Source organism: Podarcis tiliguerta (genome assembly GCF_965153285.1).
Source record: "Podarcis tiliguerta genome assembly, chromosome: 2".
NCBI lineage: Eukaryota > Metazoa > Chordata > Lepidosauria > Squamata > Lacertidae > Podarcis > Podarcis tiliguerta.
Window position 1 is genome coordinate 79,192,776 of NC_139535.1, and position 18,365 is coordinate 79,211,140.

An 18,365-nucleotide genomic window follows, 5' to 3' on the forward strand; every position below is an offset into this window, starting at 1 on the left:
TTCCTTTTCCTGCCCTCGAGATCAACGTCCCCTTCTCGCGGCCAATGGGAAGTTCCTCCTGCCCTTGATGGACTCCCCCTGCTTCCAATAGGCGCTTTCGAGAGGCAAGGTCCTCGCCTCCCGGTAGGCGGCGTCCCCCTCCCTTGCCAGGCGGGCGAAGAAGGCCGCGGTTATCGATCCCGCTGCTGACTAAAGGGAGGAGGAAGCATCAGCAGAGAAAATGGCGGCCGTGGCTGCGACTGCGGCGGTGCCGGGTGATGGTGGAGCCGGCGAGGCCGAGCCCATCCCGGGCAGCGAGGCCGGCGCAGACCCGCTCCCGGCTGGCACTCAGGCCGCCGTGGAGTCGGCGGTGCTCGACGCCCGGGAGGAGCCCGAGCCAGCCCCGGGGGGAGAGGCCGAGGAGCCGCCGCCGCCGCCGCCCGGGAGCCCAGCGGGGACCCGAGACCTGCCGCAGGCCCAGCCCAGCCCGGAGCCCGTCGGAGGGTCGCCTCAGCCGCCCTGCCCGCTCACCGCGGAGCTCTCCGAGCTCCCCCCCGGCGAGGAGGCGGAGGGACAAGGCGGAGGGGAGCAGCCGCCCTGCTTGCCGCTGTCGCCGCCGCCGCCTGCAGCTGGGGGCCCCGCGGGGCCGGAGCCCGGAGAGGAACCGCCCCGGCCGGAGGAGGAGGAGCCGGATGCTGCCGCCACCGCCGTTGCGAAGCAGCCGGAGCTCTCTGCGCCCGCGGAGCAGGCGGTGGCCGCTGGAGGAGAGGAAGAGGAGGAGGAAGCGGCGGCGGCGGCGGTGCTGCTGCCCGGCTCGGAGGTGCTGGTCACCCTGGATCACATCATCGAGGACGCGCTGGTGGTGTCTTTCCGATTCGGGAAGAAGCTTTTTTCCGGGGTCCTCATGGATCTTTCCAAGAGGTGAGAGAGAGCCTGCCCGGTGTTTTACAGGAGGGAGACCCACCCTCCGCCGCCCTTCTCAGTCTCTCCTCCCAACTTTCTTTCTGGAGGTGGTGCCCTCTCGGCATCTGGGGGGTGGCTGCGTTAGATGAGGAGATGGGTGAGCCACGAGGTGTTTGGTTTTATGGCTCCGCCAAGAGGGCGAAAGTGCCCTCTTGCAAATGGCCTCGTGGTCTACTTCAGAGCCTGCCTTCCTCCCTCTGATCCATGCAAGCAGGGAAGAGGTTTTCCGTCGCCCTCGTATTCCAACGCGATCTTTAGCCTACCACTACAATATTCTTTGTCTTTATTTAGGTACACCCCCCAAAAAAAATTGATTCCTCACGAAGTTTAGAAGGTGGGTTGGGAGGGGAACAGGCTGACCCATCTGGACAGGGATCAAAAATTGGGGAGACTTATCCCTTTTGGTAGCAAAAAGTTGGCCCATAGTTCCTACTAGTTTGCTACTGATGCATAAATATGCAGTCATTTTATTTATACAGTACTGTATTATTAAAATTTCAAGACAATGTGGTCCTATTCATAGAATTCTATGATTCTATATTGGCTTGGGTCTCATATTTGTTTTCCAGTTACTTAAGATATTTGAATTCACCTTCACCTTATTCTTCTAACTTCAGAAGCAGTCAGCCTTCATGCTGGAAAAAAAGTTGTGTGACAAGGTTGTATCTTGCTACAGCTTCACATATTGGAAAGTCACAGTGAGAATTGGCTAAATGCTGCATGGTCCCAGGCTTTAAAATAGTCACTCTATTCATGTTAAAAGGCACACTTTTTCCCCACTGCATACTGTGTATTGATTTTCCTTCTGGGCATAGAGAGAGGCCATGTAGAACAGGCTTTATGTAGAGGTTGTATCATAGTTTACAATCTTGGAGTGAATTTCTAGACACATCTTCATAATGGCTTTCCTGAGGGTGAATTAGGATAGGGGAAATGAATGTCCAGCCTATAGATGGTGTACTTGCTTGTAGAGAATGTGCTAAAAGTAAACCTAACTAAACCTCAGCATACAAAGGGGGGGGGGTGTAATTCTTTGTATTCTACTTCTGTGAGAGGATAATATTTGGGTGTGGCCTGGCCAGGGTATTCTGCGGGCTGACCTGCTGAACTGGGACTTTAACTTGGTTCCAAATCTAGCTTTGCCCATTCAAATGCATGTCCTTACCTTAAAACAGAAACTCTAGAACTGCCTTACCCAACATTCTGCTCTTCAGGTGGTCTGAACTACAATTCCCATCAACTCCAGCCATCATGTTTAATGGTCAGAGATGATAGCAGTTGTAGACCAAAGCATTTGGAGAGCAGGTTGCAGGAGGCTGTTCTAGAGCAGTGTTGTCTAACCTTGGGCCTCCAGCTATTTTTGGACTACAACTCCCATCATCCCTAGCTAGCAAGACTAGTGGCCAGGGATGATGGGAATTGTAGCCTGAAAACAGTTGGAGACCCAAGGTTAGGAGACACTGTTCTAGAGTGTATGTTTTAAAGTAAGGCTAAGCATATGAAAAGGTTGTGAAACATGAAGTAACCAACTACCTGTACAGAATTTCATATATAGATTAGATAAAACTTTCTTGGATTTCATAGAATTTTTTGCTGCTGGTTAGTAGGCTGTTTTGGTGTAGAACATAACCGTTTTTATCATCTTCGTATAAATAATGATACAGTGTGTGCACTTAACTGCTTCTTAAGTAGATAAAGGGGGCAATTTACAGTAGCTGTAGCTCAAAACATGAGGAGGGCACCATTTGGCAAAGGCATGGTGGCTGCTTGTACACCAGTTATGGGATACATGCAGCCATATGGAGGACTAGTTGCACGTAGTGTTTGGCTGTGGGGTGTAATCTCCTCTCCACTGTGCACATTGCCAATAGTTTACAGGGTGTCTTTAAAAACATATTTGCTGCGGAAAATGTGCCATGCCTTACTACAGATAACCAGGTTGCCATATGGCTTTATGTTTTGAATTTGCTGCATGGTGCTTGCTTGTAAACAGTCTGTTTTATCCAGTCTACCTTGGTATAGGTGATGTGCTTTCTCATAGTGAATAAGCTAAAGGTATCAGTCCTCTAATGCTTTAATTTGTTTATTATTGGACTTTGAATATGTGGTTGGGTGTCTTACCTTACATTTTCTTTTTCAGGTATGGAGTCCTGATATGCTGAAAGAGTCAAGTAGGGGTGGAAAACAAAGCAACATCTATGTTGGCTTAGTTTAGATGGAAAGAGCAAAACACAAACCTATAAAAGCAAGAAGCTGAAATTGTCAGCAGGTTATTTCACAGTAATTGTATATTGTTTACGTAGTATTTTGATTGCCAGCTTGTTTACTCTGGTATATTTCTTCAAGTACTATTGACATTTTGTTTATTATTTTAACAACAAAATAGAATAGTTTGCTCTTTGTTGTGGAGAGCAAACTAAAGTGGTATGTTGGGTGAGTTATAATAAAGAGTAGAGGTTCAGAATAGATTTGGTAGGGATGATTAGTTCATTCAGCCCTTTCTAAAAGTTATTCTCTTACAAGTTAAAAAGACCTATAATAGTTAGAATTGTAATGAAACTTTGACCCAGTTTGCATGTGACACTAGAACAAAGTTGTAACAGTACTGTACATGGACAATCCTCCATGAGTTCATGCAAAGCATGGAGCTAATTTCTCCCTTTCTCCACCCTACACAGCTATGGAGATGATTTCTGCAAATTTGGTTTCATGGTTAGTGTTACATAAGAACCAGGTGTCCTGGGTTATTGTTTTTTACAAACAATGGTTAGTTTCTAAACAAGCCAACTTCAAACCATAGATTAAGAATATAGTTTGTTAGTGTTTACTTAACTATCCATTGTTTGTTGTAAACTAGCATCCCTGGTTCTTTGAAAGATTATTTGAAAGTAAAACTAAACTTAGCAGATGCCTGCCCACCCTATTCCAGGCTTCCTCAGTGGAATATATGAGTACTGTACTCACTTGGTTTAGCGTTATCTGTGAATGCAGCCATTAACTCCGCATACAGTTATGGAAGATGGTATAATGAAACTCAAGCTTTATTCATAGTACATCTTTCAAAGCTAACATTGTGCATCACTTATCAGTGCATTTATTTATTTTTATTCCACTTTTTGGACTGTTGTCTTCTAAAACTACTCACATGGTTATTTTTTAAAAAATATATTTTAAAAATATTTTTTTAAAAAATAATCAGGCTTATAAACTAAAAAGACAAGATACAGAAGGGAAGGGGAGTAGAAGAAAAAGGTAAAGGAGAGATCAGTCTTCAAGGCCAGAACAAAGTGCAGAGCTATGAGCATTTATATGTAATCCAGGGCAGGCTGATCTTCTCTTGCTGGTGTTCTTGCTTGAAAGCAGCTGGTGGATCTTGTTCCTTTGACCAGAGGATGGGAGGGAGAGTCCTTTTCCCTTACTCTGCATTCCATTAACAGCAGGCAGTTGAAGCAAAGTGTTCTTTCTGAGAGGAGGAAGCAAGCAAGCAAGCTCCCTGCAGCTGCTCCTTCTCTGGTTAATGGATGAGGCCATAGTGCCTAAGAATTGACCAGGTATATTTGGTTATCTTGATCTGGCACTTTACTGCTTTTGTGGGTTTGAGATACAAAAAACAAAACAAAAACTGCACAGCAACTAAAACAGTTGAATATTCTGGACTTATTCAAATCTCTTTGTTTTTAGTGTTGCCTCCTAGAATTAATAGATTTAGAGTTGCCCTCCCTTCTTCCCTATGTATGGTTCAGCAGTTTAGAATAATGCAGTTAAATAATTTTCCATCATAACTTTGTTAAGGGTTCATAAAACCATTGTGTAGGGGACTCAAAATGGGTAATAAGGGGCAACCTTGCTCTCAAAAAATACTGTGGTATCTATTTGATGATCAGGGTGAGCCCTGAACATAATCTGAATTTAATAAATAATTTTGCACAGTACAGTTAACTCACAATTTACATGTGTTTGTTGAAATCACACAAATTAAATGCTAGGAAGGCATACAGGTTAAAAGTTCTTTTTGTACAGGATTTTTCTGGCACAGAAAGAGCTTTTAAGCTGTCTGCCTTGCTTACCAGGCTCTGCGAGGCTCTTGCAAGATCTCAGACAATCCTGCAAGATCTGTGCAGGAGGTAGCAACCGAGTACACTTCCACGGGCCTCAGAGAGCTAAGCTGGCTAGTGTGCCCCGCCAGGGTCCAGCTGCCTTTTTGTTTATAACTTCATTCTAACAAGACTCCCACCCCAGGCCTCAAACAAGCTCTGCACAGGTCTGGGGGTAAGACCTGTTTGGCATGCTGAGTTTGGAAGGTAAGATTGCTCACGCAGTGGCAGTTTCAAGGGATGGTTCAAGTATACAAGTCTCTGCGTATTCACACCATCCCTGAAACATAACCTCTGTGAAAGATGGGAGTTACTTGTATATAGTTTACATATAATCATGCAGATTAAATAATTCTGATTTGCAGGCGACGCGGGTGGCACTGTGGTCTAAACCACAGAGCCTAGGGCTTGCTGATCGGAAGGTCACGGTTCTAATCCCTGCAATGGGGTGAGCTCCCGTTGCTCAGTCCCAGCTCCTGCCAACCTAGCAGTTCGAAAGCACGTCAAAGTGCAAGTAGATAAATAGGTACCATTCCAGCAGGAAGGTAAACTGCGTTTCTGGTGTGCTGCTCTGGTTTCACCAGAAGCGACTTAGTCATGCTGGCCACATGACCCGGAAAAACTGTCTGCGGACCAACGTCGGCTCTCTCGGCCAGTAAAGCAAGATGAGCGCCGCAGCCCCAGAGTCGTTCGTGACTAGGCTTAACTGTCAGGGGTCCTTTACCTTTACCTTTTTCTAGCTGCATGCAGAGTTAGCTTGTGATGGGCATGCTCAATTTTAATGGTGTATCTATTGCTTTATAATCATAGATAGCATCAAACGGATTATCTGGTTCATAAAGGAAGCTCAGCCTCCACCATTGGGCATCAGAAATACATAGTTGTTTTAAATGGAAGGCTCCTTCTCACTTATGAAAGTGATGCAAGTCTTCAAGTCAGCGCATCAAGGATGAGGGATATGTTGTTAGTCACCATCCGTGGCCATTAGTCATGCTGGCTGAAGCTGATGGGAGCTGTACTCAACAACATCTGGAGGGCCACAGGTTCACCTTTCGTGCTGCACTTCATGATTTTCTTCAACAATAACTTATCTAGATACACCATTCATAAGCTTATACTTAGCTGTGTTCATTATGTCTGAACAAAGAATCACAGCACAAGTGGGGAGCATGGGGCATTGCTTCATTCCCTCCCACTTCAGTCCCAATCTGACTTCTTTTTGAGTGGGAAAGCTTAAAGGGGAATTCTAAGCATGTTTGGTTGAAAGTGTTTAGAAACTTCTTTGCTACTGGGAACCCTAAGGGGGTTCAAGGATGCCTCGACTGAAAGCTTTCAGAGCTCACCTTCAGACCCAGCTACTCAGCGGGGCAGCATAGAGACTAGAGCAGGGAGTCTGGCATACGTAGGAGCATTAGGGTGTGGGGCTGTCATGCACAACTCCATTTTCTCTGTTTATGGTGTTTTCCTTTTCAAGAGTAATGCCGCAACAGTGCTAAGATGGATGCACCTTGTGACAGCAGTATGGAGCTGTTCCAATATTGCTATCTTCTTGAGCTGTTATGAAACTAAGGGATTCGTGTTGGCGCTTATATCTCAATAGTGATTAATACCTGCTTGACCGCCCCTGGTCTTTAGCATCCTTCACTTTTACTTCTTCCTTTCTTTCATATGTTGTTTCTTTGCAGTTGTCTGAGGCTTTTAAGCTGGGGTGGTCAATTTGTGACATTCCACATGTTGGCCTACACTCCCACCTGCATGGCCTGTAGTCAGGGCTGATATCTGGATGGCCATAGGTTAGCCCACCCCAGCTTTAAGCCTTAAGTAGAGCAACTAGGGCATGAGATTTACATAGGACGGGAACTGAAAGCAGGCTACAGATTAGCAACAACCCTACAAGCTTATGGCTTACTTTCCTGTGTGTTATATTTCCTAAAGCATCCAGTTTCTAGCATTGCTGGAACATTGGTTCTGGTTGTCATGGTTCCTAGCTTGAGAAGCTTAATTCATTTTACGTAAATTGAAGGATAGAGGAAAAGATTGGATATTAAAAAAATATCAGACTGCATTTGACAAAGTTTGCTTCTGTCAAAGCACAGAACTGCATAGTAAAGCTGAAAGGTATGTCAAATATAATTTAGTCTGGTTGCTGGCAACCAATGTTTCCCATAACTAAATCACTGTAAATGGATGCTTATTGTTTCCCATATTTATTAACCAAAAATAAAAAATAAAAATCACCTTTCTAAACAGCCTGTTCAGATCCTCTTAATTTTGAGTGGCTTCCCTTGTATCTGACTTAAGTCTGCTATGATACAGCTGAAGTGCTGCTTCCTGCCTTTCACTTGGTGATCCTGGAGAAGGGTTATTTATTAAAACAAAAAGCTGACATTTAGATGCTTCCTTATTCTCAGACTTTCTGCTAGGCCAAACATGTTAACTTCCTTTAGTTATATATGTGTATTTCAAGTACATTTATTAGTTCTCTGAAACTGTTTTTTAAAAGTATGTTTTCCCTTCAAACATGATGAGACACATAATACAATTCAGGAAGTTGTAAAAATCAAGAGTTAGAATTTAACCCCCATTCAGTCTTTGGCTAGTGATTTCCAGGCATCAGGTCCTGCTGCTGCTGCTGCTAACCCTGCCCTGTGCAACAAATGTGCTGGTGCCAAGTGTAAGCCATAATCCTTAGCTTCTCTTATTGGTGAAGTTGGGAGTTCCCTACTAGATTTTTACAGTATGCATTCCTGTCAGAAGCTGTGGACGAGAAATAGTCATGTCAGAATTGGCTGACATGTACAAATCTGATTAAAGGTTGGGTGTGTGCATTTTACCTTCCTGAACTTAAAAAAACCTGTATATCTGCTGAAGGGACTGCTGGCACCATTACACTTATGTAGCCATACAAGAATGCCACCAGGGCCACATGGGACCAATAGAGAATTCCACAAGGAAAAAATGAATTCTGTTGCATCATTTGGTCCAGCAAACCTGTGTTCTTGCAGTGGCAGGCAGATTCTTTTGAGAAGTCCCATGTGTAGAGCGTAAAGGCAGTGATAGCCATCAGTAGACTTGTTTCTTCAGAGCTTCTCTCGGTTCCCTTTAAAAGCTATCAGTCATCATCACATATACAGTGAATTTATAAGCTAAGAATATGAAGTAAATTTTGTCAACAATATTGACAGCCACCCTGGATTGGTTACTTGCTGGAAAGAGAGGGAAAACTTCCATACGACTCATAATTTTATAAACATTAATCACCATCACCATTTATTATTTAAAAAGACTGAAATATAATTACTCTCTCCCTGTTGAGGTAAAGTGCTGCAATTCTTGGATTTTGTAAATGTAGCTCTATTTCTGCACCTATTATTGTATGTTGGTAAATGGAGGCCTCAAGGCCACTGTTTGAATATTCAGGGGAAATGTGTTTCTTCCCCCCTCACAATAGAAAGCCACAAGGGTTCACTGTACTGCAGACCAGTATGATGCAATCTGTCAAATCACAGTGTGTTATATGTGGTTGAGAACTGATGTGTCGGCTTTGAACAAGTCGTTCTCAGGTAGTTGCTTCTGTTCCCTGAGACGGTATATAGTAGGGTATTGTGTGTTTGTGTAGGCTTAACTGTAGGGAGGTTATGAATCCAAAATGTCTGTCTTGAACTCCTAGGTGAGAGCTGAAGGACACGACTAGAGTGAATTCTCTTAATATGTTTGTGAAATTTGGATTTGCCCTGGGCTTTTCATTAATGGTGCTTAACAACCAGTTTGGGTTGCAGCCAACAAAGTTGTCCTGTACAAAGACTTCTTCCTGTGCAACAGGACTTCCTCTCTCTCATGCCCCCCAAATCCATTATGGGGGTTCCCTCAACCTTCTGGAGCATACCACTCATTGTTAAAACCGTGTTTATACAAGACAATCTTTCTCGGCTATGAGTGATCGCCAAAGAAGAAGAATATGGAAAAGGAAGAACCTTTGCACAAAAATAAAACATTGCGTTGATTGGACGACTTTGTTGGATACAACCATCTGTCTGTTTACAACATATTCTTTGACTTGTAGCATGCATGTACAAGAAACTTGTTTTTGGTCCTTGCATGACCCACTGGTGGTCCTGATCTACAGTCACAAGATCTGTGACATAAGCCACAGATACCCAGGATATGCCTTAAGAGTAGATTTGGTACCTTCATGGTGATTTTGCAGAAGTGGCCACTTAAATAGCACACATGCCACGATTTTTAGTTTTCTTACTGAATACCATATTGGTGTACAGTGGTGCCTCGGGTTATAGACGCTTCAGGTTACAGACGCTTCAGGTTACAGACTCTGCTAACCCAGAAACAGTACCTCGAGTTAATAACTTTGCTTCAGGAGAACAGAAATCACACGGCGGCAGTAGGAGGCCCCATTAGCTAGAGTGGTGCTTCAGGTTAAGAACAGTTTCAGGTTAAGAACAGACCTCCAGAACAAATTAAGTTCTTAACCCGAGGTACCACATTACTGTTAAATAGAAAGTAAGTAAGGTATGCCCATTTTGTGTTTAGCTTCTCTGAAACAGACATTGGTCAGAGCTACATCATTCCTGTTTTGACTGCAAGAGTAGGACTCCCAAGGAAATGGAGTCTATTGAAATACAGTGGTACCTCAGTTTACGAACTTCAATCTGTTCCAGAAGTCTGTTCTTAAACTGAGGGGCACTCCGTTCTTACACCGAGGTAAAGTTCTAAAACCAAGAGACTATTTCTGGTTTTGCGGAGTTTGTAAACCAAATCGTTCTTAAACTGGACTATTCTTAAATTGAAGGACCACTGTACTATGTTTGTTGCATAATCTCTCCAGGTATATAATAAATTGTAAAGTCTGTGAAGATGTTCTAAATAAAGCACTGCTGAGGGTTCAGAGCTCAGTATAGGCACATCTAGTATATTGATTTAAGTTTTTATATATTTCTGTTGCTGGTTAAAATTTCAATGGTCTGGTTAGCATAAAATAATGTCAGAATTGGGTTTTACACATAGGCTTCCATTTTACCTTCGTATTCTGTTTCATTTAAGATAAGAGTTGAGCTAATATTACTGCTTTCTTGCTAGTCGCATTGTGTAGGTGTGCCTCATGAACGCTCCCCGAGCTCCTCCCTAGGTTGGAAAGGGGTTAGTTTAACCCCCGGTTTGCTAGTAAAACTGATTTACCGTGTCACGAAATGATACATGTCTAAAAAGTGTGTCACCGAAATGAAAAGTTTGGAACGCTCTGGTACAGTGGTGCCTCACAAGACGAAAAGAATCCGTTCCGCGAGTCTTTTCGTCTTGTGGTTTTTTCGTCTTGCGAAGCAAGCCCATTAGCGGATTAGCGCTATTAGCGCTATTGACAGTTTAAGGGCTATTAACGGCTTTTTAAGGCTTAAGGGATTAGCGGTTTTGCTGCTAAAAGGCTTTTAGCAGCTTAGCGCTTCAGAGAAAGGGGTTTTGGAGCGAAAAAACCCCTCAAAATTTTTCGTCAATTTTCGTCTTGCGAAGCAAGCCCATAGGAAAATTTGTCTTGCGAAGCGCCTCTGAAGACGGAAAACCCTTTTGTCTTGCGGGTTTTCCGTCTTGCGAGGCATTCGTCTTGCGGGGCACCACTGTATAATATCTTTACTTTGTTTGGGTCATCTTTCGTGCAACACAGTGTCCACCATTGGGAATTGTGCAGCTGTTCATAAGCTAAAACTGTCAATACTCTTGTAAATATGGTGAGATCACACTAAGAATCTGTTGTTCCTTTAATGCTATTCAGTTAAGCCCAAACCTTCCCCCAAACTCACAGTGAATTATGGCTTGAGTAGATTGCATACTTTATCTTGCCCAAACTAACATGGCAGTATTGCATATGTAACATTGTTTTATAGAAACCACTGTAGCTAGTTCATATTTACTGGATGAGCGTTGTTTATATGTGAAGTCTGAGTCAGTACTTAATTGTTGGCAAATGTGGTTATAGTTCAGTCTGATTTATGAAAAACATGATTAAATTTGCAAAGTGAATTTAAGACTATTAGGGATATGGGGAATAAGTTGCTGGTAAATATTAAATTGGTGGGGTATGTCATCTAGAAATCTGAATTTCTAATCTTGGAAGGCTGCTGAATTTCTGATTTTAGAAGACACAAGCTAGGCAAAATGAAGCATTACTAAGTCTGCTTCACTTCAGTGGGAGTGGTAAGCACATACCTGCATATCTTTCCTTTGAATCATTGGGACTCGATGTGCTGTACTTTGTCTGGATTGTTCCCAGAGTTTTTGGTGTAATTTCTAAAGATTAGTTTTGAGATACTCTCTGTCAGCAGAGCAGTGTCTTATTGTTGAAGGAAGTATACTTTTTTTATAATAAAAAAAGATAAAAGTTGGGCCTGGTTTATGGTGCTTTGGGCTAAGGATTTGATAGTAGGTATAAACTTTGATAGTCTTTTGGAGTTGTTAAAATCAGGAACTGGGGAGTATTGGAAGCAAGAGTCCACGAACAGTGTCAGTAGAGACATTTGCCAGGAGGCAAAGCTGTGCTAAATACTTTTAAGTAGCCATAACCAGGCTGCCTAAAATTTTGCAAAACTGCAACAAAATCCCCTACTGAATAGGGAGTTTAAAATGGAAAGCTGTGCAAGTTGTGTGGAGCTCAGGAACTGGAAGGTGTCTTGATCTCTCATTGTGCAGTTAGAAAGCTCCAGAATCTGAAACCCCAGGACTTGACAATAATTCACATTATGCATAATGAAGTTATGGGGAGGTCCGTGCAAGCTAGAATGGAACAAGCTGGCTCACTGTAGAACAATAACATGTTTCTGTAGATTCTTGGTGAAGCAAGAGGTGCTGCTAAGTATACAGGAATCCTTTAGGTATTTCATTCGTTCATGCCCACGATTGTATGCCTAAGTAGGCAGTAAATAAGCTTGCCTACTCATCGTTAATAATGTGATCCTCATCTTTGTTTAATTCTAAGGACTTACTGTACAGATTAAGAAAAATAGATCAGCCTACGTTCATTTTATTTGCAAAACAACACCCACCCACACCCCATGTCTTATAGTTGAGGGTAGCCAGAAAAATGCGGGGCGGGGTGGATCTGGTGGACTCTTTCCTTTCCTTACCCCCAGCAGTAGAAGCATACAGTTTACCCTGATCCATGGGCACCTTCAGGCAGAAGTTTAAAGTGTGTTTAATGAAGTGGAAGGGATTGGGGAGGAGGAATGATTTGGTGTATGTTCCATTTCTTACACATAACTGATGTCTGTGTAGAAAAACACCTTTATATGTGGCATAAAGTTACTCTTTAGGAGGCAGGAGGAATGGCAACGGTGTGCATCCAAGCTTTTTGAATTGAGCAGCCTGGTCCCACACTTAGACTTATGTTTGTAATATATTGTGGAGTAAGGCTGTAGAAGCAGGTAACGTGCCACCCCTTTGAGCCCTTGCTTTCACCTAGTTGCAGCCATGCTGAATGATGCAAGGCCTATGATGCAGGGCATCATGGGCAGCACTTATGTATGCTGAAATGCTTGCTGCTGAATGTGTACAAAAAAGCCTTCAGCCTTTTTTGTGTAAGATTGCCCAATCTAGGCAATAAGGCCCTCTCACTTTGAAATTGATAGATTACCTCTTCAGACCGTTTGAATAGGAAATGCTAGCCAAAGACTGCATTGACTGTTAATCACATGTATCTTCAGCGATACAGTTAACAGAATTGGCTGTGATTAAGATGTCTGTACTCTGCACCTGAGCTAGCTAGCTGGGAGGATTTGAAAGTTCTAAAGGTGACCTGTTCATACAAGGTCTTGATTTCCCTGACTAGTTGGAGCTAGCCAATACTTAAAAGATTATAAGATTAACCCAGTCTAAAAATTATGGGGACATGCACAGATGAAGGGTGCTCTGCACAATTTGGCTGGCTGTGCACTCTTTTTGGTCACCTCGGCCATCTGGCACACTAGAAAATTTTGCAGAGGAGAAGGCAACGGGCCTTTCAATTTGCACAAAGCCTTGTTCAGATGCAGCTGAGTCTTTCTCATACCTTCTGACTTGTCTATAAGGCCCGGGAGACTAACTCCTCCTCTGTACATGTCAGGTGATGGGTGGGTATGCTTGCTCTCTTCTCCCCAAATGACGAGGCCCTTCCAAGTTCTCTGTGCAGAGAGCTCCAGGAGAAGGAGGGTTAACGTGTCATGCTGGAATTAGGAAGACAGTTGCTAGGGAGAGATTCGTGGTTGCCATTCAAGAAACCCTGGCACCAAGCTCCCCTAAAGCCAGAACAGCTAGGTGATAGCAGTTCTCTACCTTTGGACAGCCAGGCATGCACTGTACCTTCTACAAGATTAGCCTCCCTAGACCATTTGTTTTTAGAACATTTCTGGAGAAACATGAGGTTCCTCACTGGAAAGAGGGGTAATAGGAGGCACGACAGCCTGCCCATTTCCAGTGCACTCTCAGCTTACATGGCTATGATAAAGCCCAACAGGCTTATGAAGTATCCTCTGCCCACTGAGTATTTGCCTCCAGAATCTTTTAGGAATTCCATGGCAGGTGAGTCACTGTGGACAAAGTCTTGAAACCACTCCACTGCCATAGAGGAGATTCTAAATGTGTCTGAGAACAGCAGTGAAAGGGAAAGAAACCATTTTGCTGCTGGCACACAATTCTTGTGACCCTTGGTATATTGCTTTCTAGTCAGTGTTGAAATTTTCTAGTTCGCGTGATTGTGTATTCTGAAATGATAAGCTTGTTTTAATGTGGTGTGAAAAGTTAGCTACTTATGATACTGAGAAATGTCAATTACGCAAAGATTTGCAGTTAACTCTGTGTTTTTCTCTCTCATTCAGGTTTGGACCGCACGGAATCCCTGTGACCATATTTCCCAAAAGGGAGTACAAGGATAATCCTGAAGCGATGGAGCTCCAAAGTAAATCATTCCAAGATGAGACCCAAGTGAAGTGTGAAGCCAATGGTGTAGTCACAGACTCTTCTCCCATCCAGCCATCAGAGCCTAGCCTGGCTAAAAGCCTATGGACTTCCAAGCCGCCTCCCCTTTTTCACGAGGGAGCACCATATCCTCCTCCTTTGTTTATCAGGGACACATATAACCAGTCAATACCTCAGCCTCCGCCTCGGAAAATTAAACGGCCCAAGCGGAAAATGTACAGGGAGGAACCCACTTCTATTATGAATGCTATCAAACTACGACCCAGACAGGTCTTGTGTGACAAGTGTAAGAACAGTATTGTTGCAGAAAAGAAAGAAATTAAGAAGAGCAGCAGTACAAGTGATTCCTCAAGGTATGAGGATAATAGAAAACGAAGACATGAGAGCGTAACTACTGTGAATAAAAAAATTAAAACTGATCATAAAGTTGATGGGAAAAGCCAAAATGAAAGCCAGAAAAGGAACTCCGTGGTCAAAGTTGCAAATATTGCTCATAGCAGAAGTAGAGTAGTCAAAGTTACCACTCAAGCAAATACTTCAAAAACACAGTTAAATACTAAAAAGGTTCTCCAGAGCAAAAACATGGATCATGCAAAAGCTCGGGAAGTTTTGAAAATAGCCAAAGAGAAGGCACAAAAGAAACAGAGTGCAACCTCTACTTCCAAAAATGCACATTCAAAGGTCCACTTCACACGGCGTCTTCAAAACACCAGCTCAGGTTCCCTGCCCCCACGATTGCGTCTAAAGCCACAAAGGTACCGAAATGAAGAAAACGACTCCTCTCTCAAGACAGGGCTTGAGAAATTGCAGAGTGGCAAGATAGCAGCTAAGCCTCAGTCTCGCTGCTCCTCTACCCGCTCAGCAGGTGAGGCCCCTTCAGAAAATCAGAGCCCCTCAGAAGGCCCTGAAGAGGCCAGCAGTGAGGTTCAGGACACAAATGAAGTGCATGTACCTGTTGATCAGGATGAACAGCAGACACTGGGCAAGAGAGGCAGCAAAAGCAATATAACGGTTTACATGACCCTTAATAAAAAGAAATCTGACTCTTCCAGTGCATCAGTGTGTAGTAGTGATAGCACAGATGACTTGAAGTCCACCAACTCTGAGTGTAGCACTACTGAAAGCTTTGATTTTCCTCCAGGCAGCATGCATGCACCTTCCTCCTCCTCCTCCTCGTCCTCTTCAAAGGAAGAGAAAAAGCTCAGTAATTCCTTGAAAATGAAAGTCTTTTCAAAAAATGTCACTAAGTGTGTCACACCAGATGGCAGGACCATATGTGTAGGAGACATTGTTTGGGCCAAGATATATGGCTTCCCATGGTGGCCAGCCCGTATTCTTTCTATAACTGTGAGCCGGAAAGATAACGGCCTCTTAGTCCGACAGGAAGCTCGCATTTCATGGTTTGGGTCCCCAACAACATCTTTCCTTGCTCTTTCACAGCTCTCCCCTTTTTTAGAAAACTTTCAGTCGCGATTTAATAAGAAGAGAAAAGGTCTTTACCGCAAGGCCATTACAGAAGCAGCCAAGGCTGCTAAGCAGCTAACTCCTGAAGTTCGGGCCCTGCTGACACAGTTTGAAACATGAACATGAGAAGTAAGGTAGGCAAGAAATGTGGAGGCTCCTTGAAATGTCTAGCCTAGTTAAATGCTATGAAGGACTTAGCCAATTAAACACAAAAATTGCACTCAGTTGGCTGCTTTTTTTATATACTGAAATTTCCATTTGTAGCAATGTCTTGACTGAAAGTTATACTTAACAAATTGTACATGCAATCAAATTAACCTAAAGCGAGATCTCAGTATTTTTCAAGAGGACTCTTACATTTTTTTGGTAAAAGTAAAAAATTCCTCTGACCACCCCATGCACAGGAGCCATAACCTCAGCTGAAGAGCAGTTTATTTGCAGGGAATTTTTACTAGTTTCTACCCACTATATATACCATTTCAGTGTATGTGGGGGGAGGGGGGAGGGAACAAATGAAATGGAAGTTTTAAACATGACTTGTATGGTCCACCTTAAATGCAGAACCCTAGGCCCTCTCTGAGCCTCAAACTTTATTTCAGTGTTTCCCCTTCCCCGTCCCCTGCCCAGAAAACCTAATTTACAATAGTGTGATGGGCCCAAAGAGTTCAGCCTTTGCCTAAAAACACTTTCTCACTGGCCACTTTAAATCCTTTTAGAAACCAGTTTTTATCTGAATTCAGTTAGAAAGGTTTTATCATTTGTTAGATAGGTCTTGTTGGTCACCTTTTTCCAAATGCTTAGTTATGCTATGCACCCAGGGACAGCAGCATGAACTTCAGGTTTTGGCAAGTTAAGAGGAAGCCAGTTGCTCACAGGCAGGTCTGGATAGTACCCCCCAGCATTTGGGATCAGAGGCTGTTAATGCTGCATAGGTGTGAATCATAACTTCCAAGGAGGGTGGGGTGGGATGCTCCTAGGACAATTGTCTTGAGGGTTTAGCTTGAGAGAGTTTGTGTTGTATAAATAATTGGTCAGATTTCTCCCCCCTGACTACTTGTTCTTAAATTCTTAGGATGCGTCCTAGTAAATTACACTTTGTGAACTGTCAGATGTGTAATTATTGCATTTGGATGTACCGAGCGGCATATTTTTTTTAAACTATTTCCATTTAAGGTATCTGTTTGCAGGTCAGAAAATATGGAAAATGTAATTGTGTAATGCTCTGAAATGTACAAAAAAACTGTAAATAAAATTGACTAAATCTAATTATTTGTGTGTGTTTCTCAAAAAGCTTTGAAATAAAATCAGGAAACAGGACTGTTTTCTGTTTACACAGTATTTAGGAAATAATTTTCTTGCTCGACACTCTAAATTAGTATCACTAACTGCGTATCAAAATAACATTGGTGTTGAAAATATAATTAAGGTTCTAATTTTGGTAAATTGTTCAGCTATTTATTTCCCCATAGCAAATCCTTGCCAGTGCTTAAAAAAAACCACACACCTTTCCAGTGTAATTATTTCCCCCCATCATTTTATGTTACTTTATCCCTGATGTCCATTTGCTCCTAGATCTTCTGCAGGTCTGATGCTCTGCATTGGACCTTTTTATGCAGTTGGATTCACTTAGACATTACACTTTCTAATGGACTCATATAATTTGTACTTGGTTTAAGTTTGCAGTGTCGTAAAAGGTGCCTAATTTCATTCTCCCCCAAAACACATTACAATTTTAGGAGTAGGCATTTAGGAAAAAGGGAAAAAAGCTTGAAGCTAAATTAATTGTGTGTATCAAAACTCAAAGAATTAATGACCAAAGGCTCTGTTGTGACAGTTTGATTCTAAGGTATGCTTTTTCATAATACTCAAACTTCATTTATTCCCAAACATTTTACTTTAAATCTGGTATCTCTGATGCTGTGTACATGGGCTTGAAATCGGCTCCAAATAGTTTTCATCCTTCCCGAAGAGCAACTTGATGTAACACTAGATAAGCATAAATCTCTAAACGTGTAGAGAAATAAACTTGCATTCAGTCTGTCAATGCTTTTTGAAATTACAAAACACACAACATTAATCGCATGCAATTCTGTTTCACTCCTGTGCTGTGTACAGTATTCTCTTTCCTGCAAACAGAAACAAATGCAGTGTTGAACGATTTTGTTTTGTTTTTTTCAGGCAGGCTGTGCCTAAGGTTTTTAAAAACAAAAATTTGCAATGAAACAGACAACTTTTAGTGCTTTCTTCAAAGTTAAAAATGCAGCTCAGCTTGGGGCCAGTGTACATATTATGAGATTGATAGGTATACCTGAGTGTACCTGCAGATTTCCTAATTCATGACCCTACCTTCAAGGGAGCCTGTGATGAGTGCTTGATTGGGCACGTCTTCTAGGGTTTTGCCATTTTGAATAGACAGTCTTCTACATTTGAATTCTACCAAGAGTATAATTTGATTTTTGGAGCCTTTGCTCCAGTTTGAAATAAATATAATTGAGTCTTGTCTTCAAAATCATGCTTTTTACAACACCGTGGAACAGTTCTGTTCCCTACTCAGGCCATAGTTTGCAATCGGGCATGCCATACATGACATTAATAATGTTGAGTAGAAATTACTCTCACTTTAAATTTAATTACTGCTTTTCTCTGCTTGCCTTGATGAGAAATCTTCTCTTTGCTTCCCTTTTGAAAATACTTGTTTGATTTTTTTTAATCTCTTTAATTTTGGAGTTCCTTAGTGACATTTTGATGTCACAGGCAATGACTTAATGTCGTTCATTTCTGTGTAGAGCCTTACTGCAGTTTGATTTTTCAGTTCAAAGCATGGAGATGTCATGATGTCAGTTGCTGCAAGGCATTCAAGAGACTTTGGATGTTGTATCCAGGCTTGGAGGCAAAAGCGGCTGTTCAAGAGGC

General features: G+C 42.6%; 1 protein-coding gene across 4 annotated transcripts in view; it reads left to right on the top strand.

The window, feature by feature from the left end:
* Positions 1–72: 72 nt before the first annotated feature.
* PWWP2A (PWWP domain containing 2A) overlaps positions 73–18,365 on the top strand; it is a 28,367-nt gene continuing 10,074 nt past the window's right edge. Inside the window, exons 1-2 of one of the 4 annotated variants that reach the window (XM_083430771.1) lie at positions 73–900; positions 13,889–15,586. In XM_083430771.1, coding sequence (XP_083286897.1) covers positions 221–900; positions 13,889–15,572 — 2,364 coding nt within the window. In that variant the 5' untranslated portion in view covers positions 73–220 and the 3' untranslated portion in view covers positions 15,573–15,586. Of the gene's footprint in view, positions 901–13,661; positions 13,736–13,888; positions 16,719–18,365 lie in introns of those variants that run through there. The other 3 variants (XM_083430772.1, XM_083430770.1, XM_083430773.1) reach the window with 3 other exon arrangements.